The 24,274-nt window shown below is 43.7% G+C and overlaps 1 protein-coding gene across 2 annotated transcripts in view; it reads left to right on the forward strand.

Moving 5' to 3' along the window:
- Nucleotides 1-12,430: 12,430 nt before the first annotated feature.
- COG6 (component of oligomeric golgi complex 6) overlaps nt 12,431-24,274 on the forward strand; it is a 51,443-nt gene continuing 39,599 nt past the window's right edge. The window contains exons 1-5 of one of the 2 annotated variants that reach the window (XM_075850043.1): nt 12,431-12,557; nt 14,493-14,584; nt 16,366-16,430; nt 20,562-20,653; nt 22,520-22,637. In XM_075850043.1, the coding sequence (XP_075706158.1) occupies nt 12,535-12,557; nt 14,493-14,584; nt 16,366-16,430; nt 20,562-20,653; nt 22,520-22,637 (390 nt within the window). In that variant the 5' untranslated portion in view covers nt 12,431-12,534. The remainder of the gene's footprint in view (nt 12,558-14,492; nt 14,585-16,365; nt 16,431-20,561; nt 20,654-22,519; nt 22,638-24,274) is intronic. The other variant, XM_075850042.1, reaches the window with a different exon arrangement.

The raw sequence follows: 24,274 nt of genomic DNA on the forward strand, positions 1-24,274 counted from the left end.
ACAGCTGTCTATAATGCAGGCACCAAGTTGATTTGGAGCGTGTAACTGGTCTGGAGGAGGCTGAACTCTTAATGGTTGGTAGGGGATCAAATACTTATTTCTCTGTGCACAATGCAAATAAATATATATAATTTTGACTATATGATTTTCTTTTTTTTTTTTAATCTAATCTATCTCTCACTGGTAAAATTAACCTAGCCTAAAAATTCTAGACTGTTCATGTCTTTGACAGTGGACAAACTTACAAAATCATCAAGGGATCAAATACTTATTTCCTTCACTGTATATGTATATATGTGTGTATATATATGTATTTGCATGTGTGTACATGTTTATATGTATGTATATATATATATATATGTATATATGTGTGTGTGTGTGTGTGTGTGTGTGTGTGTGTGTGTGTGTGTGTGTGTGTGTGTGTGTGTGCGCGCATGTATACACTACCGTTCAAAAGTTTGGGGTCACCCAGACAATTTGGTGTTTTCCATGAAAACTCCACACTTATATTTATCAAATGAGTTGCAAAATGACTAGAAAATATAGTCAAGACATTGACAAGGTTAGAAATAATGATTTTTATTTGAAATAATAATTTTCTCCTTCAAACTTTTTGCTTTCGTCAAAGAATGCTCCATTTGCAGCAATTACAGCATTGCAGACCTTTGGCATTCTGGCTGTTAATTTGCTGAGGTAATCGGGAGACATTTCACCCCATGCTTCCAGAAGCCCCTCCCACAAGTTGGATTGGCTTGATGGGCACTTCTTGCGTATCATACGGTCAAGCTGCTCCCACAACAGCTCTATGGGGTTGAGATCTGGTGACTGCGCTGGCCACTCCATTACAGATAGAATACCAGCTGCCTTCTTCTTCCCTAAATAGTTCTTGCATAATTTGGAGGTGTGCTTTGGGTCATTGTCCTGTTGTAGGATGAAATTGGCTCCAGTCAAGCGCTGTCCACAGGGTATGGCATGGCGTTGCAAAATGGAGTGATAGCCTTCCTTATTCAAAATCCCTTTTACCTTGTACAAATCTCCCACTTTACCAGCACCAAAGCAACCCCAGACCATCACATTACCTCCACCATGCTTGACAGATGGCGTCAGGCACTCTTCCAGCATCTTTTCAGTTGTTCCGCGTCTCACAAATGTTCTTCTGTGTGATCCAAACACCTCAAACTTCGATTCGTCTGTCCATAACACTTTTTTCCAATCTTCCTCTGTCCAATGTCTGTGTGCTTTTGCCCATATTAATCTTTTCCTTTTATTAACCAGTCTTAGATATGGCTTTTTCTTTGCCACTCTGCCCTGAAGGCCAGCATCCCGGAGTCGCCTCTTCACTGTAGACGTTGACACTGGCGTTTTGCGGGTACTATTTAATGAAGCTGCCAGTTGAGGACATGTGAGGCGTCTATTTCTCAAACTAGAGACTCCAATGTACTTGTCTCGTTGCTCAGTTGTGCAGCGGGACCTCCCACTTCTCTTTCTACTCTGGTTAGAGCCAGTGTGTGCTGTCCTCTGAAGGGAGTAGTACACACCGTTGTAGGAAATCTTCAGTTTCTTGGCAATTTCTCGCATGGAATAGCCTTCATTTCTAAGAACAAGAATAGACTGTCGAGTTTCACATGAAAGCTCTCTTTTTCTAGCCATTTTGAGAGTTTAATCGAACCCACAAATGTAATGCTCCAGATTCTCAACTAGCTCAGAGGAAGGTCAGTTTTATAGCTCCTCTAAAAAGCAAAACTGTTTACAGCGGTGCTAACATAATTGCACAAGGGTTTTCAAGTGTTTTCTAATCATCCATTAGCCTTCTAACACAGTTAGCAAACACAATGTACCATTAGAACACTGGAGTGATGGTTGCTGGAAATGGGCCTCTATACACCTATGTAGATATTGCATTAAAAACCAGACGTTTGCACTTAGAATAGTCATTTAGCACATTAACAATGTATAGAGTGTATTTCTGATTAATTTAATGTCCAGGGTGCTGAAACAGTTACTGCCGATCGTTTAACTCTTTCAGCACTCTGGACAGTGGCTATTTACTGGCGTCGCCTAGCAACGCTCCCGTAATTACGGGTGCACACACGTAGTCACCCGCAATTACGGGAGCCCCATAGACTTCTATGGGCCTGCCCGTGCCGTAATTATAGCCTGAAATAGGACATGTTCTATATTTTTCAACGGCACGGACACCTTCCCGTAAGCATACGGGGAGGTACCTGTGGCCAATAGAAGTCCATGGGCCCGTAAAAACGTGCCGTGATTACGGCCCGTAATTACGGGCGTTTTTACGTTAGTGTGCATGGGGCCTAAGAGTGGTTTCTTTGTTTAGCTACTCTACAGATCCACATTTTGAGGCCAGTTCAATATCAAGATTGGTTAAAGAACCAAGCGCAGTCTGATTTTATTGTGCAGGTTCACATGCATGTAAAATGTACCTGATCAATACGGGACGATTACTAAATTGCAGAGTAGTATTTGAATGAAACATTTTAGCAATAATTTCATAGTAAACTTAGGGGAGTTTTTTTTCCATGTCAAATAAAATTTTAAAATTGGCAGTTTTACAGCCACTACAACTCCATTTTGTCGATCGATAAATTGGTCCTATTGTATTGCATCAACCTGCAAATTATTCATGGATTATGAAATCTTTGCTTTGTTCCAGTGCGCTTAAGGTAACATCGTGATTTCTAGCTGCTTTACGGTGATTATTTTGGTCTTTTTGGAAAGTTCAAACCCACAACAAAAGCCGCTTGTAAGCCTGATACTAGGATAACAAGTACAAAGTGGGGTTCGGGCAGACATGACGGATAAGCGGTGGAATTACTAGGGAGATGATGTGAGTCATTAAGCCTGTCCTGGTTATGTGATAAATGCACAAATGGATTTACTGTCTACGCTTCTCACTCCCCCTTCATCGCTCTTAAAAGAGAGCGATTGAAAAATATCTGTTTATTGTCATGTTACACCGTACATAAAGAAGCTGTGATATTTATAACTCCTTACCGGCTAACCTTTTACACTCAAAGAAATTGTAGAGGCTTTGATAAAAGCTTTTTTTTTTTTTAAAACCCCCCCCCCCCCAAGGCCGTTTTTAATGGACCAGTTAAGACCAGTAAACTACATTTGTGCATTTAGTACCATGAAAACAGTTTAATAAAATGACCTATCCAGTCTTGTTCTATTTTATTTTTTTTTATTCAATTTTGAAATTACTTTTTATTATTTATTCTTTAAGGACCCTCTCTTGTTTGGACCTTTTTGAGGACACAGCCATTTTTATTTTATTTTTCTTATGTCCGCATTACGAAATTCAACTTTCTTCATTTTTTCCATCGATGTAGCTGTATTAGGGGGTTGTTATCGTCCCCCATGAAGGCACACTAGAAGAATGACCTCTTGACCTCTGTAGGGACAGGAAACAGAGAGGTTAAAAGGGCCCCACCCTCCGCCTCCCACCAGTGTATTTCCTGTCCCTACGGGAGTCAGGATGAAGAGAGGATCCTCTTCCCCTTTAGGGGGGGGGGGGGATTTGCTTCAACTAAATCTAACCTTGACATGGAGGTTTGGATCGGCCGTCTCCTCCTTCCAACCGAAATTCCACTTTGGGGGGAACGTACCCGGTGGTTTTCCCTCCGCCCTTGTCGAAGATCCACCAGTACGTCATAAATGGGCACTGCATCGGGAACGAGGAGCAGGTGAAAGACTGGCGTGTTCAGTTTACAATTTTCCACGTGCATCCTGCTCTGAGGTCTGTGTTTCCCAGCATGTCCATTCCTGGCGCCGATCTGCTGTGGTCCCAGTTTGCTGATTCTGAGGTCTCCTGCCCAGTGGCAGATTAAGTAGACTATAGGCCCTGGGATGTTACCCAAACTTGGGCCCCCCTTCTCCCTCGCCGCGCTGTAACTATTGTTAACACTACCTTTTTGTGCAAGCATTAAGAAATGGGTAATGGAGGAGGACAAAAAAAATGGTGTATCCAGCACTCTGTTAAAAAAAAAAAAATTGGCTTCAAGCTATGCTTAAGATCCCCAGAGGTTCGAAACGCACAAGCGTGGTCCCGGGATTTTCATTTTAATTCTTCTTTTTTTTTTTTTTTTTTAACCAGAGTGCTAGATACACCATTTTTTTAGTCCTCCATTGCCTTGTATAACTGCTGTCGATTCAGGATTCTTTTTGGAGTATTTTCGAGCACCTGCATTACTTAAGATGTGGAATAAACTAACGCATGCATGAACTAACGCAGTGGAAACGCGGTGAGCGAATGTTTGTAATTACCTTTTTCTATTTTTATTAACAAATGGGTGTTTCGATTCCCCTTGTCAAAGGGCTGTGTCCCTACATACTGACAGTCTCCAACTATCGCTGACAGTATCACACTGTGCAGGGACACATCCTCCTGACAAGGGGAATGGTAACACGCGTTTGTCTATCAGTCCTGGACTGCACAAAGACTTTGTGAAACACAAGGATTTCCTATAATAAACATGTCAGGAGCGGTGACAGATTCTCTATAGATCTAGTGACTCACAGGTGATGACTTCTCAGATACTGGTAACTTTTTTCCTCTTTCCTTCTCCATCCGGTCCAGACTTCATGACGACTTCTCCTGGCCATGACCCATTTCTCGAGAATTTGCCACTTAGATGTCTTCTGTTTCTCACTTTTCCAACATTTCCACACCTATAAACGAAGATAAAATTATCATGGTGCCACACACTGTGCCTCTAAATATAATAGCACCATACACTGTGCCCCTGAATAATTGTGTCAAACACTGTAGAGTAAAGCACCACATACACACAGCCCCTGTAGATAGCGTCACACACACAGCCCCCTGTAGATAGCGTCACACATACAGCCCCCTGTAGATAGCGTCACACACACAGCCCCCTGTAGATAGCGTCACACACACAGCCCCCTGTAGATAGCGTCACACACAGCCCCCTGTAGATAGCGTCACACACAGCCCCCTGTAGATAGCGTCACACACACAGCCCCTGTAGATAGCGTCTCACACACAGCCCCTGTAGATAGCGTCTCGCACACAGCCCCTGTAGATAGCGTCACACACACAGCCCCCTGTAGATAGCGTCACACACAGCCCCCTGTAGATAGCGTCACACAAATCCCCCTGTAGATAGCGTCACACACACCGCCCCTGTAGATAGCGTCACACACACAGCGCCTGTAGATAGCGTCACACACGGCCCCCTGTAGATAGCGGCACACACGGCCCCCTGTAGATAGCGGCACACACGGCCCCCTGTAGATAGCGGCACACACGGCCCCCTGTAGATAGCGTCACACACAGCCCCCTGTAGACAGCGTCACACACAGCCCCCTGTAGACAGCGTCACACACAGCCCCCTGTAGACAGCGTCACACACAGCCCCCTGTAGACAGCGTCACACACAGCCCCCTGTAGACAGCGTCACACACAGCCCCCTGTAGATAGCGTCACACACAGCCCCCTGTAGATAGCGTCACACACAGCCCCCTGTAGATAGCGTCACACACAGCCCCCTGTAGATAGCGTCACACACAGCCCCCTGTAGATAGCGTCACACACAGCCCCCTGTAGATAGCGTCACACACAGCCCCCTGTAGATAGCGTCACACACAGCCCCCTGTAGATAGCGTCACACACAGCCCCCTGTAGATAGCGTCACACACAGCCCCCTGTAGATAGCGTCACACGCAGCCCCCTGTAGATAGCGTCACACGCAGCCCCCCTGTAGATAGCGTCACACGCAGCCCCCCTGTAGATAGCGCCACACGCAGACCCCCTGTAGATGGCGCCACACGCAGCCCCCTCTGTAGATGGCATTACACGCAGTTCCCCCTGTAGATGGCGCCACACGCAGTTGCCCCTGTAGATGGCGCCACACGCAGTTGCCCCTGTAGATGGCGCCACACGCAGTTGCCCCTGTAGATGGCGCCACACGCAGTTCCCCCTGTAGATGGCGCCACACGCAGTTCCCCCTGTAGATGGCGCCACACGCAGTTCCCCCTGTAGATGGCGCCACACGCAGTTCCCCCTGTAGATGGCGCCACACGCAGTTCCCCCTGTAGATGGCGCCACACGCAGTTCCCCCTGTAGATGGCGCCACACGCAGTTCCCCCTGTAGATGGCGCCACACGCAGTTCCCCCTGTAGATGGCGCCACACGCAGTTCCCCCTGTAGATGGCGCCACACGCAGTTCCCCCTGTAGATGGCGCCACACGCAGTTCCCCCTGTAGATGGCGCCACACGCAGGTCCCCCTGTAGATGGCGCCACACGCAGTTCCCCCTGTAGATGGCGCCACACGCAGTTCCCCCTGTAGATGGCGCCACACGCAGTTCCCCCTGTAGATGGCGCCACACGCAGTTCCCCCTGTAGATGGCGCCACACGCAGTTCCCCCTGTAGATGGCGCCACACGCAGTTCCCCCTGTAGATGGCGCCACACGCAGGTCCCCCTGTAGATGGCGCCACACGCAGGTCCCCCTGTAGATGGCGCCACACGCAGGTCCCCCTGTAGATGGCGCCACACGCAGGTCCCCCTGTAGATGGCGCCACACGCAGTTCCCCCTGTAGATGGCGCCACACGCAGTTCCCCCTGTAGATGGCGCCACACGCAGTTCCCCCTGTAGATGGCGCCACACGCAGTTCCCCCTGTAGATGGCGCCACACGCAGTTCCCCCTGTAGATGGCGCCACACGCAGTTCCCCCTGTAGATGGCGCCACACGCAGTTCCCCCTGTAGATGGCGCCACACGCAGTTCCCCCTGTAGATGGCGCCACACGCAGTTCCCCCTGTAGATGGCGCCACACGCAGGTCCCCCTGTAGATGGCGCCACACGCAGGTCCCCCTGTAGATGGCGCCACACGCAGTTCCCCCTGTAGATGGCGCCACACGCAGTTCCCCCTGTAGATGGCGCCACACGCAGTTCCCCCTGTAGATGGCGCCACACGCAGTTCCCCCTGTAGATGGCGCCACACGCAGTTCCCCCTGTTGATGGCGCCACACGCAGTTCCCCCTGTTGATGGCGCCACACGCAGTTCCCCCTGTAGATGGCGCCACACGCAGGTCCCCCTGTAGATGGCGCCACACGCAGGTCCCCCTGTAGATGGCGCCACACGCAGTTCCCCCTGTAGATGGCGCCACACGCAGTTCCCCCTGTAGATGGCGCCACACGCAGTTCCCCCTGTAGATGGCGCCACACGCAGTTCCCCCTGTAGATGGCGCCACACGCAGTTCCCCCTGTAGATGGCGCCACACGCAGTTCCCCCTGTAGATGGCGCCACACGCAGTTCCCCCTGTAGATGGCGCCACACGCAGTTCCCCCTGTAGATGGCGCCACACGCAGTTCCCCCTGTAGATGGCGCCACACGCAGTTCCCCCTGTAGATGGCGCCACACGCAGTTCCCCCTGTAGATGGCGTCACACGCAGCTCCCCCTGTAGATGGCGTCACACGCAGCCCCCCCCCCTGTAGATGGCGTCACACGCAGCCCCCCCCCTGTAGATGGCGTCACACGCAGCCCCCCCCCCTGTAGATGGCGTCACACGCAGCCCCCCCCCCTGTAGATGGCGTCACACACAGCAGTGATGAAGGGAGTGATGAGTGGAGTGATGGAGGAAGGGATGTAGGGAAGGAGAGATGAAGGGAAGGAGGGATGAAGGGAGGCGGTAATGGAGGGATGAATTGATGAAGAGATGAAGGAATGGGGGTTTGGAAAAGCACTCACCAGCCTGGAGCTCTGTGTAAAGACCTGACTGGTGGGCGGGCCTTCTCCCCTGCAGATATTCTGCTTCTTCACTGTGGTAGAAGGACCTGATTGGTGGGCAGGATCACATGAGCATGACGTCCTCAATTGTCTTTAGCCTACTTTTCGGAGCACTTTTATGTAGAGAGGCGTAGCTTTCACTATCCTGGCTAAGCCCGCCCTGAATTGCTCTCCCTGCACTTTCTCCCCATCTCCGCAGCGACAGTTAGCAGCGCAAGTGCGCTGCATAGTTTTCAAGATTATGTGCAGTTCGGCCTGCCCGAACCGCCCATATGATGATCCGCCATTGCTCCTGCCCGACTACCGTGACTTTTTTCCCCCCCAGGGGGAGATAATACCTGCCATGTTAAATGTCCAGAGGTGGATACTTTACTAGCTGGGTCTCCCTCTCTCTCTTTCTTATTATTAGGTGGAGAAAGAGGGATTCCAAAAACCTAAGCATGGAGAGCTTAGAAGATCCAAAAAATGCTCTAAGAAGCTTGCAGACCCATACAAAAAACAGCTATGTTCATCATGTATTAAGAAGCTAATTAAGGATGAACAACCTTCCATCACGGAGGACTTGCGTTCAATGATCAGAGAAGTACAATCCTCCCTATCCTTTATTCAGCCTGAATACGCAACCACCCCTCCCCTGTGTAAGAAGGCGAAATTGGTGAACAAACCCCTTTCTGATTCAGACACCGAAGGGGCCTCTTGTTCCTTTAAAGATCCTGAGGACATAGACGAATTAGCGTCACTAGATCCTGAAGGAAATTAGGAAGTTGAGAAGAAATATTATTTTTCCTCCATGGATATGGATGATTTATTAAAAGCGGTCAGGGGTGCAATGAACATCGAAGAGGATAACAACAGCAAAGAGACTGGGGGAAATACAGGCGCTATCCATAGAAGAACCGTACCTTAGGATAACAGATGATAGAATAGTACTAAAGCTGGATCCTAATTTCCTTCCAAAGGTCGTATCAGATTTTCACAGAAATCAGGAGATTGTCCTTCCTTCATTTTGTCAGGACCCCAGGAATCAAAAAGAAGAGGAATTTCATTTTCTTGATGTGAGAAGAGCAGTCTTACTGATGGAAAGTTTCCAACCTCCTAGTCCAATTTTGGGGGGAAAAAGAAAGGACAAAAAAACCTCAAAAGCTACCATTGCTAGATGGATAAAGATCACAATTAAAATGTGTTATTCCCTGGAGGGAAAGTCAGTTCCTGTGAACATCAGGGCCCATTCCACCAGATCCACAGCTGCAACATGGGCAGAAAGGGGAGGAGCTTCACTAGACCAGATTTGTACTGCAAATGAAAGGCTAGACCTTTCATCCAGTAGAGACTTGGCTTTCGGCCGCAAAGTACTTCATGTGGTAGTCCCACCCTAAATCATCTCATTTGGTATTCTCCTAGTGTGCCGTCATGGGGGACGATATGGAAAGTAATAATTAGTCTTACCGGTAATTCCGTTTCCTTGAGTCCCCCATGACGGCATACATTTACCCGCCCTACCTTCTTTGTGGTATGTGAAGTTAACATACTGCTGGGATTAGCTAGTTCTTTCCGGTGTAGTGATATGGTACACTGGTGGGAGGCTGAGGGTGGGGCCCTTTTATCCTCATTCAGTTTCCTGGTAAGACTAATTCTTACTTTTTATACCATAGGGGTTTTTTTTATGCAATACAGCTTTTGCACAATAAAAAAACTCTTCTTTACAAAATAATTTGTTTTTGTGTCGTCGCATTTCAAGACCGAAAACATTTTTATTTTTCAGCCAACGTAGCTTTATGAGGGCTTGATTTTTGCAGAACAACTTGTAGTTTTTTCATTGATATTATTATGGTGTGCGTACAACTTTTTAATTACTTTTTAGGCCCCATGCACATGGCCGTAATTTTGATCTGCAATTACATACTGTAATTGCGGATCTACATAACCATTCATTTCTATTCCCCATGGACACCTTCCCGTATATTTACGGGAAGTTGTCCAGGCCGTAGAAATGACCCGCAAAAAAATAGGACATTTTGATATTGGCTGATATTGCCCCATTTGGAATCCTATTTGAGATTTCTGTCTGTGGTTTGCTTCCTGTATCCGTTTTACAGGATTGCTGATTCTTTCTGTTTTTTAAATGGTTTTATATTTTGTATGTAGTGTATAATAAAGTTTGGTCTTTTCGTATCCCTTTCTTATTATTATTTTGGGTGTTCGCATTTTTGTATATGTGCCTTTTCCTCTCTCCTAGTATCTAAAAAATGTATAGACAAAGCTTCTACATCCATGCCTTGAAAACTGTTTATTCTAGATGCTTAAGTTCCCCGATGGTTTATACGACTTCCACTCCCTGGCACTAAAATAGGGTGGTGGCACTAAAATAGGCTCCCCGCTCGGTCACAAGGCTGTCAGGGAGCAATCTTTACTGTCTGTAGACTAATACTATCCTTGACCATGCACAAGACATAAGTCAGCCACATACAGGGATTCTAGAATCTTCGCTTGCCTGGAACAGTGCGCACTCGGACACTCTGCTCATACCAATCAAGAGAAAGCAGGGTTATATGAGCATGTGTGACCACTCTAAAAACAAAACAATAAAAAAAACGGACTACAGGATCCAGTCCATGGCAACTAGAATAAAACAAACAATTTGAAGCACCTAATAAGTAGGAACATATCAGATAAACCATTGAGAAGTTTTAAATACTGTTTAGTGATAAGTTTGCTATATTTCCATTGAAGCTGCAATACCCCTTTAATAATGATATTATTTAAAAACATTTATATATTCGATAAAAAACATTTTTACAGGTTTGCTGATTGTTTCTGGTTTTTTTAAAATGGTTTTCTATTTTGTATGTAGTGTATAATAAAGTTTGGTCTTTTCTTTCCCCTTTTTTCGTATCCCTTTCTTATTATTTTGGGTGTAAGCATTTTTGTACATGTGCCTTTTCCTCTCTCCTGGTATGCATATTTTTTGCATGTTACTGCAGCACCCCATATAGATTTATTTCTTACATAGTGGTACCCATACGTCCCCATCTTTTTCAAGTATGCATTTTATAGAGTCTAGAGGGTTTTTTTTGGCAGTCAAAATACCCCTTTAAAAAGTTTTGGGTCTTATAATATACATTTGCAGAATGAAGCTAGTGAAAGTGGAATCCCCTAGATATCTGCATTAATTACTATTAAAATGTGGTCTGATTGTTATCTAAGTCACAGTTATAGACAAACACGGGGGAATTTATTAAAGAGGCTCTGTCACCAGATTATCAAATCCCTAACTCCTATTGCATGTGATCGGCGCTGCAATGTAGATAACAGTAACGTTTTTTTGTTGTTTTTTTTTGAAAAACGATCATTTTTGGCTAAGTTATGAGCAATTTTATATTTATGCAAATGAGCCTTTCTAATGGACAACTGGGCGTGTTTTCTCTTATTTCCAACTGGGCGTGTATTGTGTTTTTAGCAACTGGGCGTGTTTACTTTCACTGCACAATCACACTGTGCTGTGGATCATGCTGGGCTGGAACAATGAGAAGTGTATGACGCTGATTGGTCACTGATTGGTCAGCGGCATACACTTCTCTGTACAACACCCTGTTGGTAAAAAGTAAAAACACGCCCAGTTGTCCATTGTGAAACTCATTAGCATAAATCTAAACTAGCTCATAACTTGCTAAAAAATGATCGTTTTTCAAAATAATAACCACTGCTGTTATCTACATTACAGCGCCGATCAGATTATGTAGGAGATAGGGCACTTATAATCTGGTGACAGAGCCTCTTTAAATACTCTATGCCAGCTCACAGGCGTAGAAAATTTGTGCAAAAACTCGTTCTTTGCGCAAAAATATAGGATTTTTTTTAAATATTTTTAGGTCGCCTTAACCACTTTTTAGATAAGTGAGCAAGGCTTAGCAGAAGGGGGCATGCGCGTCTTAATAAGTCAGGTGCATCTTACTCCAGTGTGTTTCAGGTAAGGAAAATTCCCTCCCCAATCTTTAGTTGATTTGCTTTTGTTCTTTGGGTCATTTTCTTGTTACATCTCCCAACGTCTCTTCAGCTTGAGATCATGGACTGCTGCCTTTACATTCTCATCTACTGTTTTGATACACCTTTAAATTAATTGTTCCCTCAATGATTGCAAGGCGTCCAGGCACTGAGGCAGCAAAGCAGCCCCAAACCATGATATTCCTTCCACCATGCTTCACAGTTGGGATGAGGTTTTGGTGTTCTTTTGTCCTCCAAACATAGCACTGTTTATTTGTCTTTTAAAAAGTTCCACTGTTGTCTAATCTGTCGATAGAACGTTTTCCCAGCAGCATTGCGGAACCGCTTATTGGGACTGCCCTAGTGGCCAGTCTAAAAAACAAACAAACAATTTTTAAAATATTTTTTTTTTTTTTTTTTTATGTGAATAGACCCCAAAAAATAAATGAAAAAAACTCCACCCCAAATGTTTTTCAAAATTTGACTTTAAAAATACTAATTTTAATGTGATGGAATGTATCAGCAGAGAATTTCATTTGAGAGTTTCTTGTAATGATACCTCACGGTGCAGTATTGAAATGTTCTCTTTATACAAAAATATATTTTACTGTATTATTAGCGGTTTTCTGCCAATTTATCTGGAACATATTCTTTTGCTTTACTGACAGATATACCCTGGATGAATTTGGAACAGCAAGGAGGAGTGCGGTGGTGCGCGGCTTCATTGATGCACTAACTAGAGGGGGGCCTGGGGGTACCCCACGTCCCATTGAGATGCACTCTCATGATCCGTTAAGGTAATGTATCTGTTGGTACTGCCACATTACACTTTGTCATTGTTAATGGTTATTTTATTTTTATTGACATAAGTTCTGAGACGAATAAAATAAATTTTAGGAAGGTATCCTGCTTTATTATTTTCCCGAAAGAGGACCAGCTCTCCTGACATGTTTGTTATACTAAATACTTGCATTTCCAATTAAATAACAATTCTTCTTTTCTTTGAACTTCGTGTTGTGCAGTTCCTCTGTCATTCCTCCTAGTCAAAGAGTGTGTCACTGTCAGCACTGATTTGAAAATGGACTGGCTGTATAGGGACTCTGCCATATTTACAAGAGGAATGGTAACACCTAGTTGTCAATTTATACAGACTATTCCAGGAGGAATACAAGAAGAAACGGGAGAATGCAGAGCTCTAAGGCCAAGTTCACTCAGCGTTTTTTTAGCATTGATTTTGACTCAGTAACTTTGTCAGAATCTGCCCCAAAAAAAGCCCCAAATCTCCCTCCATTGACTTCAGTGAAGGGTAGAGGAGTTCTTCTTTGCTTGATGAAAAAAAAAAAAAGCATAATTTTGGAACAGTTTACGCTTTTAAACCTCTATTGAAATCAATGGAATTCAGGAAAAAAACGCGACATTTGTTTGGAGCACTTTTTTTGACGCGGCTTTGGTGAAAAAAAAAGTGTTAAAAAAGACACTTGCTTTTCAAAATTTGCCTCAAAATCCGAAAGGAAAGATTGAGGCATTTTTCTTCTTGTTTCTTTTCTGCAGTAAAGCAGGCTAAAGATGTAAAGATGTCTCCCCAATATAATGGGAGTTCCACTTCTCAGGAGAGGCCAGAGTAAAAAGCCCGCGTGTAATATTTACATGTCTAAATGTATTCAGGCAAATAGTATGTGATACTCAATAATTATTTCTGGAAAACCTGGTGACAACCAACATGGCCTTTGGTCCTTCTATGGTAGCTGAGGTGACATCCATACTGACGACCTGTCAGCAGAGGCGTAACTGTAGGGGGTGCAGAGAATGCAGTCACACCTGGAGCCTGAGGGGGCCCAAAAGTTTCTCTGGTCTCCTATGAGGAGATCAATACAATGAATAGCATGTGATAGTTGGGGGGCTAGTTTAAAGATTTTACATTTGGGCCCAAGAGATTGAAAGGATATGTACACCTTAGAAGCAAAGCATTTTTTTTTTCATTAAATCAATGTTTTAAGTGATTTCCAACAAAAATGTACGATGCACCTTCTATGATCCTGTAGACATAGAAGCTGTATTGTTCCATCACAGCCGATTCTGTCAGGTCAGCTGAACTGACGGCTTGGCGGAGAGCGGGTCCTGCGTGTCTCTGATACAGAGGATCCTGCTAATATCGATCACATCTAAGTTTGTAACTTAGATCTGATGGTCATTAGCTGGATCCTGCACGTCCGGGACACGCACGTCCAGTTTTCAGCCGAGCCGTCCGTTCAGCTGACCTGACGGAATCGGCTTTGACGGAACGATACAGCGTCTATGTCTACAGGATCATAGAAGCTGCATCTTAAAAAGTAAAAACTTTTTTTTTTCTTAAAAGTTGGTGGAAATCGCTTGAAAAATTGAATTACTTATAAAAAAAAATTATTTGGTTCAAATGTTACGCCTCTGCATGTTTCTACTGTGGCCAACGTCACTATGGACGTAAACGAACTGCGCAGAAAGAGACCACTGTAGCGGTGGTGGGTGAATGAAATCGGAGGTGGGAGACCAGAGTTGAATTGGTACGGTAAGTATGTATGATCTATAGAACACAACTCTCACTGTTCGCAGATTAATATGCTTTTCTATAAACAAATCTAAAGTACTGACAACCATAGATATTTCATGTATCTCTTATAACGGGAGTGTTTGGTATGAACTTTGCAAATATGTAAATGGATTTTAAACGAAGCTTTACTGTATTTGATAAAAAGGTATGCTGGGGATATGCTGGCCTGGCTACATCAAGCAACTGCATCTGAGAAAGAGCATCTGGAGTCTCTGTTAAAGCTTGTAAACATCCAAGGTAAAGTTTGAAGTGGTGCTGTTATTATTCATGGTCATTCCTGTATCTGTGTCGTATTCCACGAGTTCTCTGATTTTCCTTCCACATTTACAAAACTTTTGGATCGGTTTATTGGGAATGGGAAATTCACGGCATGTCTAGAATCAACGGCAGATTTTTTTCGCTGTAATTGCTTGTGGTTTGTTAAATCCCGTTCACTTCCATTGTACAGTACTTTGTTGTGGAATTTCGGTGCAGATTCTGAAACAAATTCTGCAACAAATTTGCTATGTGTGAACTCGGCCTAAACGTTTAACTCCTTTTGTAAACATTCACGTCTCACCAAGTGTTCTCTATTTATCAGCAGTTCCTCCCTAGAATTCCAGCCTGAAAATAAAGACCTTTTCGGCAGGGTGCAGCATTACTAGAGGCTACAGTTATCATTATTAGGCTGGGTTCACACACAGTTTTTTGCAGGAGGAAAATCTGCCTCAAAATTCAGTTTGGAATGTTAAGGCAGATTTTGCTCTGCCTGCACGCCAACTTTCGCTGCGTTTTTCGCCCGCGGCCATTGAGCGCCGCAGGCAAAAAACGCTGCGAAATACGCTTTCTCTGCCTCCCAGTGATGTCAATGGGAGGTCAGAGGCGTAAACACCCGAAGATAGGGCATGTCCCTTCTTTTTCCCGTCAGCCGGTTTTTCCGCTCGTGGGAAAAAAAAACGCGTCCGCCTCCCATTGAAATCAATGGGAGGCATTTTCATCCGTTTTTTGGCGCGTTTTTCCGACGCGGATTCCGCATAAAAAAACTCAGTGTGAACTGACCCTAAGGCCCCATGCACACGAACGTGCTTTTGCGGCCACAATTCCCCCGAAAATCCACGGGAGAATTGCGACCCCATTCATTTCTATGGGGCCATGCACCCGACCGTAGTTTTTACGGTCCATGCATGGCCCGGGAGCCCGCACCGCAGAAAGAACGGACATGTCTTATTACGGCCGTCTTCTGCGGTCCGGGCTCATTGAAAATAATGGCCGCGTCCATGTGCATGGCCCGCGATTTGCGGGCGTCTCGTGGCTGACAGTCCGCAGCCGGCCGACCCGAAAATCCACGGCCGTGCACATGGCTTCGGTCGTGTGCATGAGGTCTTAGGCTGGACAGTAAGCAGGGCTGCTCTCTGTATAGGATATGGTTGCGTTTATACTGTAACTTTATGCTCTATCCAATATCTATTTGTTACCCGTGTTGGATACATATTAACACACAGTTTGCTGTAAACCTTTCCGTACAGTCCACATTGTAGTACAAACGCTGCCATCAGACTGAACTGCCTAACCACATGAGACAGATTCGAAAGCGTGAAAAAGTCTTTACATGCGTCAATAACACCTGTAGAGGCGTTATTGGGGCTTCTGGTCCCCACTTAGAAACATGACTTCCACAATGATGAATACGATGCTCTGTCAGTACATTACAATATGTGTTGCCATTCTAGAGAATTGAAAATTCAGTTTCATCAGCGGGTTTTAGCTGCCGCTTTGACCGTAAAAAAGGCTGCAGATCTGTTTCATGGCTTGTTATATAATATCACAGTCAGGATGGATGTAAAAAAATACAATGTGCGTTTATGAATGGTTTATGCTTCTTTTATATTTACTGATTTCTTTAACTCTTAGTAAGATACTGTAAGCCTGGATGGCACAATGATCACATTGGATGACTAGGTCTTTGCAGTTATTTTGACTTTCTGGTTTTTTACTTTTTATATTTTAACTTTAAAACTGGTTGGTCTGTTTATTTTTAGGGGTTGAAGACCATATCCGGGAGGTGGTCGGACACATCACAGAAGGAGTCTGCAGACCATTGAAGGTTGTTAACTTCCACTGCTTGTTAAGGCCTCTTGCACACGACCGTAGTGTTTTTTTTACTGTCCGCAAATACAAATACGTAGTCATCCGCAAGTCATCTGCATATCTGGCACGCTGCCAACAAATACGGTCCGTAGTCCATCCGTATTTACGGATCCGCAAAATAAAAGAGGGAGGATACAAATGTCGCCAAAATGTCCCAACCCCTTGAAAAGGTCACATGATCGCTCAGGTGCCATTTTCTTGGGAAATCCTCCGCCGTCGCATAGCAACGCTTCCGCAATTACAGACTGCTATGTATGCACATCCGTAGCCGTCCGCAATTTTGCTTGCGCCCATAGCCTATGGGCGAGTCCGTGCCGGGATTGCAGACTGGAATAGGACATGTTCTATATTATGCGGATCATTTCTACGGCCCAGACATATATTCATAAATATACGGAAAGGTGCTTGTGGGCTATGGAAATAAATGGGTCCGCTGATTGTCCATAATTACAGATTTGTAATTCCGGATAAAAACTATGGTTGTGTGTATGGGGCCTAATGACTATATTGTAATTCGTTCATGTCCATGTTAGGGGGGGCTGATCAGACAGCCCAACACTTCACACAGGACATTGCCGGAGGCTTTGCGGCTTACATTGTAATTTTCACGCATCTGTAAATGACGTGTAAGAAAATATTGAAATCGGAGAACTCCTTTTAAAAACACTTTGCTCTAAGTATTTTGAACGCATTATCTTGTATATGACTGGATTAAAAAGCCTCTATTTTACTAGTACGGTGGCCCCTTCCCAGAGGTTATGGAATATCTTTGGGATATGCCACAACTTCAGAAGATAGAAAAAACCCTTAACAGGTGATTTATTTATTTTTGGTGCGGTGGCATTACCACAGTATGTGAATACAGCCTTAAAAGGCAACAAAACTATTACATCTGAATTTTACAGGACACATCCGAAGATGGGAGACAAGCGACCTGAAGCTTTGAACTAAACTTTTTTTTCTTAAAATACCCTATTAAGGGGCAATAATTAAACTTTCTTATTTCCATTTGAAATTTTAGTTGAATCTTTTGTTCTTTGTAAGCAGCCATTTAAGTTCTTCAATGGGAACACTGACCGAAAGTTCAGAAAAAATCTGCCCCATATGACCACGACTTGCTTACCTCTCGAAACATTTGCAAACTTTGACATTAGTAGCTCAATATAAGCTTCAATAAAAAGAAAGGATACATGAGGTTCCCTGCTGATTTCCCCCTCCCGCTGAATCCCTTCACGTCAACTTTCTCGATCTCTCCATCTACATAGATATTGATAGACCTCCACAAACAATCGCTTTTCAAGCGAAAGTTACCATCCTCTACCTCTTAAACGAGGGGCACCGTTTGGCCAGAACCTTCTGGCTCGTAGGAACTGCTCCATTGATACTGATTTTGATAGTGAGAGCCAAGACCTCTATAGGAGATTTAGGGAAAGGGGCTAGCCCTGTAAACCACTCACTGTAAAGCCTACACTGTAAGAAAGCCTACCACAGAGCGATTAACGCACACTCCTGGGACCTTCAACAGTCCCCGGTTATAAATATCATACCATCAAGCGTAATAATCGTCAACTTATGGCCAAACATTGGCCAGTTTTATTGTCCGGACTGGACCTAAAAGAAATCCTTACAGCTCGTCCCTCTACTACTTACCAGAGCGGTAGTAATCATCTGGGAACAACCTCTACTGGATCTGTCTCTTGGCTAGCAAATAAAACTCTGCTCCCCCCAGATGTGGGCATTGCAAAACCTGCCGAAGTATGCCCACTATTAAAGAATTGATTAATCCTGCTCATCACAAAAACGCCAGATTAGACAATTTATTAACTGTACAACAACTTGTGTTGTAAATGTAGCAGTGTGCCCATGTATCTATGTGGGCAAAACAACCGTTCCAAAGACGTATCCTACAACATATTTCCTTAATTAACACCAATCAGGATACTCCTATTTCTCACCATATGCGATTCAATAACAATACGCTTCCTGCTGTCATTTATCTCTAGTGGGAATAAAGGAACCGCAATTTTGATATCCAACATACAGGAGACCCTATTTACATTAGATTGTCAGCCGATTCCGCTTTTACCTAATATGTATGGCCAGCTTTATTCTGACTTCAGAGCAGGGATCTTCGGATATCTTTGGAAGCGTCTGTGGCACGGACTGTCATTGTGTAGGACACATCTGTATGTGCGTGTCACCCGGAGCCTACAGCTGGCCAATGTAATGACCTGAAATATTAGGACCACTGCTTAGCAAACTTAAGGAATTACTACAGAAAACGTCCGTTTTCACCAGAGTTTCCTTTAAGTTCTCCCTATTGAGTGAGTTGTTGGGAGTATTCTTTGATCTCTGTGCATATTTCCCACCATTGTGGCACAATTTACAGGGTTAAAATAATGTGGTTCAGTGGGAAATGTTTTGTACCCATTGCTGGAAGGCACCAGAAGGTCACATTCTGCTGTTATCATCTTTATTTCTCATAATTGCTATTGTCCAGAGAATGATAATCCAATAATTTACTCAAGGCTGTTTTCTTCTGATGTGGATATGTAGAGAAATATGAATTCTGCTTACAATACTAGTGGGAATCTTCATTTTACAGTGTGGTTTACAGAAACCATAATAATAATAATCTTTATTTATTTAGCGCTAACATATTCCACAGGACTTTATAATTCAGAGGGAACATATACAGACAATATCAGACATTACAAGGTGACAAAACTGATTTACAATTCAAACAAGAGGAGTGAGGACCCTGCTCGCAAGAGCTTACAATCTATGAGGAAATAAGGGAGACACAAAATGTAAAAGTGCTCCTTCAGTACAATGGTCCAGCCATCTTTTATACACATGGGGTAATACACGTAAAGCTGCATGAGCCGGTCACCAGCCAGTGTCTGTGTATGATAGACATCAAGTGCATTAGGGTGAAAGGAGTGTGGGGGATACTGCTGAATGAGGGGTCCGGTTCTGATTAAATAATGTAGAAAAGGGGGTCAGGGTAAGGAGTCAAATTAGGGAATGTTACAGGCCTGTCTGAAAATGTGTTTTCAGGGCACTCTTAAAACTGTGAATGTTTGGAGTTAATCTGATTGTCTGGGTTATCGCATTCCAGAGTACGGGTGCAGCACGAGAAAAATCTTGGAGACGGGAGTGGGAGGTTCGGACGCTAATCTAAGGTAGTTGGCAGAACGTAGAGTCCAGGTAGGGTGGTAGACAGAGATGATGAAGGAGATTTAACAAGGTGCAGCTCTGTGGAAAGCTTTATGGGTGAGAGCAAGAAGTTTCATTTTTATTCTGAAGTAAATGGGCTACCAGTGCAATGATTGGCATAGGCATTCATTAAGAAACTCATTAGCATAAAGCTAATATAGGTCATAACTCCGCCAAAAATGATAGTTTTTCTAAATAAAAAACACTGCTGTAATCTACATTACAGCGCCGATCATATAATGTACAATATAGGCCACTTATAATGTGGTGACAGAGCCTCTTTAACACAGAAGAGCCGCTGTTCTATTATCAGAGAATGAAAATAACCAGTAAACAAAAGTTCTGTAATGTTAACTGTAGTCAAACTTTATCACAATAGTCCCACAACATAAGAAAGAGTCCAGGAATCTGAGATATATGGAGTTGTTTGATGGGGTGTCACTGTAAAGCTGTATGAGCAGCAACGTAGTCAAAGTGGAGGTTTCTTACCCTAACAAGATGTCCGCTGTGCAGGCGACTCCAGTCCATGTGAGGGCTACACGCATATAGCAGTCCTCTAGTGTAATGGCCCTGCAAACAGCGGCCCAGGTTTCAGTTTTCTGCACTCCAAGAGTCACATCGGAGATTTGGGGTGGAGTTCTGCTTTAGGGGAATATTACGACAAATCAGCATTTCTGTCTCATTCTCTAGTGCTGCTTTTTCTATTTTCTATGCTGCCTGTCCTTGCCTGACAACACGTACTGCCAGTTGTATGGCACAATGTTCTCTGGGTCGGCCGTTTTGATATCCCGTTATTAACTAGGGGGAAGGAATGATGGAATATTTAGCTGTAAATGTAACTGATGATTATGTGATTTTTTTATTTTAGGTCCGTATTGAGCAAGTTATCATTTCAGAGCCTGGTGCAGTACTTTTGTATAAAATCTCTAATCTTCTGAAATTCTACCATCACACAATAAGGTGAGTCCCTCTGAGGCAGCAAACACCCTAGCATATTACATTCCATTTTATCTAGTCATGTAGTGTCATATTAGACATTTTGGATATCGCTCCTTGCTTCCACCACCAAAGGCTTTGTTTCTATACTGAAGTTTGATGTATTTCTCTACAGCTTTTTCCCAGAGAAAAATGTTTCATTCACATCGTGCATTTATAAATGCACCACTTTTGTGTTAATTCTAAAAAAAAAATACTTATATAAAAATGGCATAAAAATAAAGCCCCATTTATCACAAAAAAAAAAAAGAGAAGCAAAATTGATTTCAGTTGCCCAACTAGAAAAACTGTTATAGCTTTCAAACCTACATAAGGACTTGGTCTTTAACATGTGATCACGCTGCCTGGTAGTGGTGTGACTTAGTGCCCATACTGCCATGTGTGTATGAGGCTTATAGACTTCTACTTTAGTGGTTACATAGGACCATAGCCATTACTGTTCTGTGTTTGGATTCTACACAGTAAAGACACATTATTCCCTGCATGTGCTCTTGCATGATACAGAGACATTTACATTGAGATATTTTCATAATCATTAAGTATTTCTATTACTAACGTACTGAGTTACATAACAGAACAGTGGCAACTTCTCAACAAAGATCACGAACAATAAAGAAATTGATAAATGAGAGTTGTTAGTTCTTGATGCATTATAACTTGGCTGTAAAGTGATCATAATATAACAGGAGTTATTATTACAACCAAAGCAAATGCTATGCTGGATAGAATTATTAAACTAAATTTACCACTAGAGTAATATTAATTCTACTATGATACTGTCAAAGGGGCAGATAAACCAAACATACACGAATATCAATACAGTAGTGACAAATACATGGAGGTTTGTCCTATAAGGTCTGGGATCAGACGACCTGGAGAAACTGCAGTCATAAGGAAAAGATTTTCAAGGGGTCTTATCGCAGACATGGTGCCCCAGGGGTTAGGTTTGGGACACAGTTCAATGTCCCGATTGTGCCTCTTCACAATGATCATGTGACTTTTCTGTTGTATGTTTCCCAATCTTTCTGAAAATAATGTGCAGACCCGGTCAGTCAGCAGCTCTCCTCCCATCAGTGTTACCAACCGTTCATTTCAGAACGACTGGAAGCCGCAAACAATCACCTCTAAACTCTGTTTTGATGGGGTGGCAATACACTTTATATAGGTGTCGGCCAAACAAACAAATGCTTGATCGGCCAACAGCTATTCCTCTCGACCCTATACACATGCACACTTGGTCGAGCATGCTTGTGGTTTCAATGGGGACTCCCTGACTGTCCCGTGGCATTCTGTGTTTCCCCCGAGACATATCTGGCAGCCACTTATCTCCTTCACTCAATAGATAATATGCCCATTCAGCTGAGCCGAACAGATATGTTATCGAAAGAGTCAGGGAATACAGCTGCCAGTGACTACAACTGCTTTATGCCTGTAGCAACTTAACTTTCCATCTATGCCCGATTCTCCCTCACAAGCCCCCCAATCGGTACAATAGCCCAATTCTGTGTTGCGTTAAAAGCATAGCTGAAGTAAATCCTGTATTTGTTACTCCTAGCTTACTCTCTTCTATTCATGTTCTGCGCGGGTGCTCATGTTAGTTCACCTCACTACCTCATTGTGAAATCTAAAGCAGAAAAAAGTGGAGCAGTTACATAGGAACGACACTTCTGCACGTCCTACCACAATTGCCTGTAGTGGGTCTGATTCTGCATTCATAATGTACTCGGTTTCACCATATTTTTTGCACGTTCGCTCATTGCATTGTTCTATAACTGCTGTGTATTTCATTTACTATAAGACAAAAATGTAAGAGCTGCCATTTGTTTTTAGTGCTATCATTGGCACAAGTGGATCTGCACTACTGACTACAATCGAAGAAATGCACTTCTTAAGTAAAAAGATATTCTTCAACAGTCTGACTTTACATGCAAGTAAACTGCTGGATAAGGTATGTAGCGGAGACGCAGGATCAAATGGGGATTTCCATTATGTTCTGTATTACAGCGTCTATTTCTGTTTTTCACACTCCTGATGATAATGGTTAAAAAAGTACATCCAGAACAGACTCGTGTCCCATGGCTAGACCATGTTCTTCCGCATTCTGTTCTCTCCAAAACGAAAGCATCCATGATTCAGCTGTGGGTGCCGGCTGCCATCTTCCTCTCACTGGCAGCACGGACAATGGAGAGAACTGCTGCAGCCTGTATAGAAACTATACTTATCCCCTACCTCAGTGGTCCTCAAGCTGTAGCTCTCCAGCTGGGGCAGTCAGGGCATGGTGACTCACAGGTTGGGCATCACTGCCCTACACGTTAGTAGCCATAAATTCAGGTATAGCGGTGCGGATGGTGTCTCCTTGGTTACAGATGCTGCTCAGTTTAATAAGATATTCGCAGCATATCTCCTGCTAACGTAAAGTGATTTCTTTCAGCCTTATATAATGAACATCTAGAAGACCATATGGCAGTGTGCAAATTGCCACACTTCTTAACCTAATTGGCCGAAGGTATCATGTGCTATGTGGCACATGTTACCGAATGGAGTCGCAACCGCGGCCATTCTAAGCTCTTAAACAGTGCCCTAAACTCCCATAAAAACACCCATCGAACCGTTACATTATCATGAACATCTTATAGATGCTCTTTATTAAAGGGGTCTCTCTGGGGACTTCCCAGTGTGTTGTATTATGTACTAAACCTCATAGCTTACATTTTTCAGTTGATTGCAGCCATCTACTATGTAACTGAGAGAACCTCAGCCAGCGATTTGTCTCATGTAACGCATACAATGAAGTCTGGGTGCTCTTCAAAAAATCACATTAAAATCAAAGGGCTGCACGTTTACATCTTTATTATGTGTGATCCGTGTGATCATATCATGTGCCTGTAATGTAATTGGTGTGGGCCATGAGATCATGTACTTATAATGTGATTCGTGTGATCATGATCAGGTACTTATAATGTAATTCGTATGATCATGTACTTTTAATGTAATTCATTTGGTCATGTACTTATAATGTAATTCGTATTGTCCGTGTGGTCATGTATTTATAATGTTGGACAGGTGTAGAAGAACTTGCATGCATGTATTCAATGAGGCAGCAGTTACTGTTAATCATCTGCTGTTTTCTCCATATTTCAATATCTAAGGGCTCTTTCAGACGAGTGTCCGTGTGACGGCCGTTAAAACAACCGTTGTTTCAACATAGCGTGTGAAGGGTCCATGAAATCATAGGACATGTCCTATTTTACTGTGTGTCATGCATCCCTACATAGACTCTAGTCCATGGGGGATCCGTGACAACGCGTCCCGCACGGGTGCACCTCAAACGTGAAAAACTTCAGTTTTTCACGTCCGAGGTTGCCGAAGCTCGTCTGAATGTAGCCTAGTGAGAAATTCTTACACGAGGCTATGAGGGTACTTTTTAGGCGAGTTGCTGCTAACTTAGTGAGTATTGCAGGAATAATGAATTGTCACAGACAAGAGATGAAACCCAGCATAAGGCCAAATTCCTTGGGGAAGAATTGTATTTTCATTTAAATTGGTTTCCTCTTAAATGAAAAAAATAAAGGAATACAATTACCA

The sequence above is a fragment of the Rhinoderma darwinii genome, chromosome 2, assembly GCF_050947455.1.
Source record: "Rhinoderma darwinii isolate aRhiDar2 chromosome 2, aRhiDar2.hap1, whole genome shotgun sequence".
In the NCBI taxonomy this organism is placed as follows: Eukaryota; Metazoa; Chordata; class Amphibia; order Anura; family Rhinodermatidae; genus Rhinoderma; species Rhinoderma darwinii.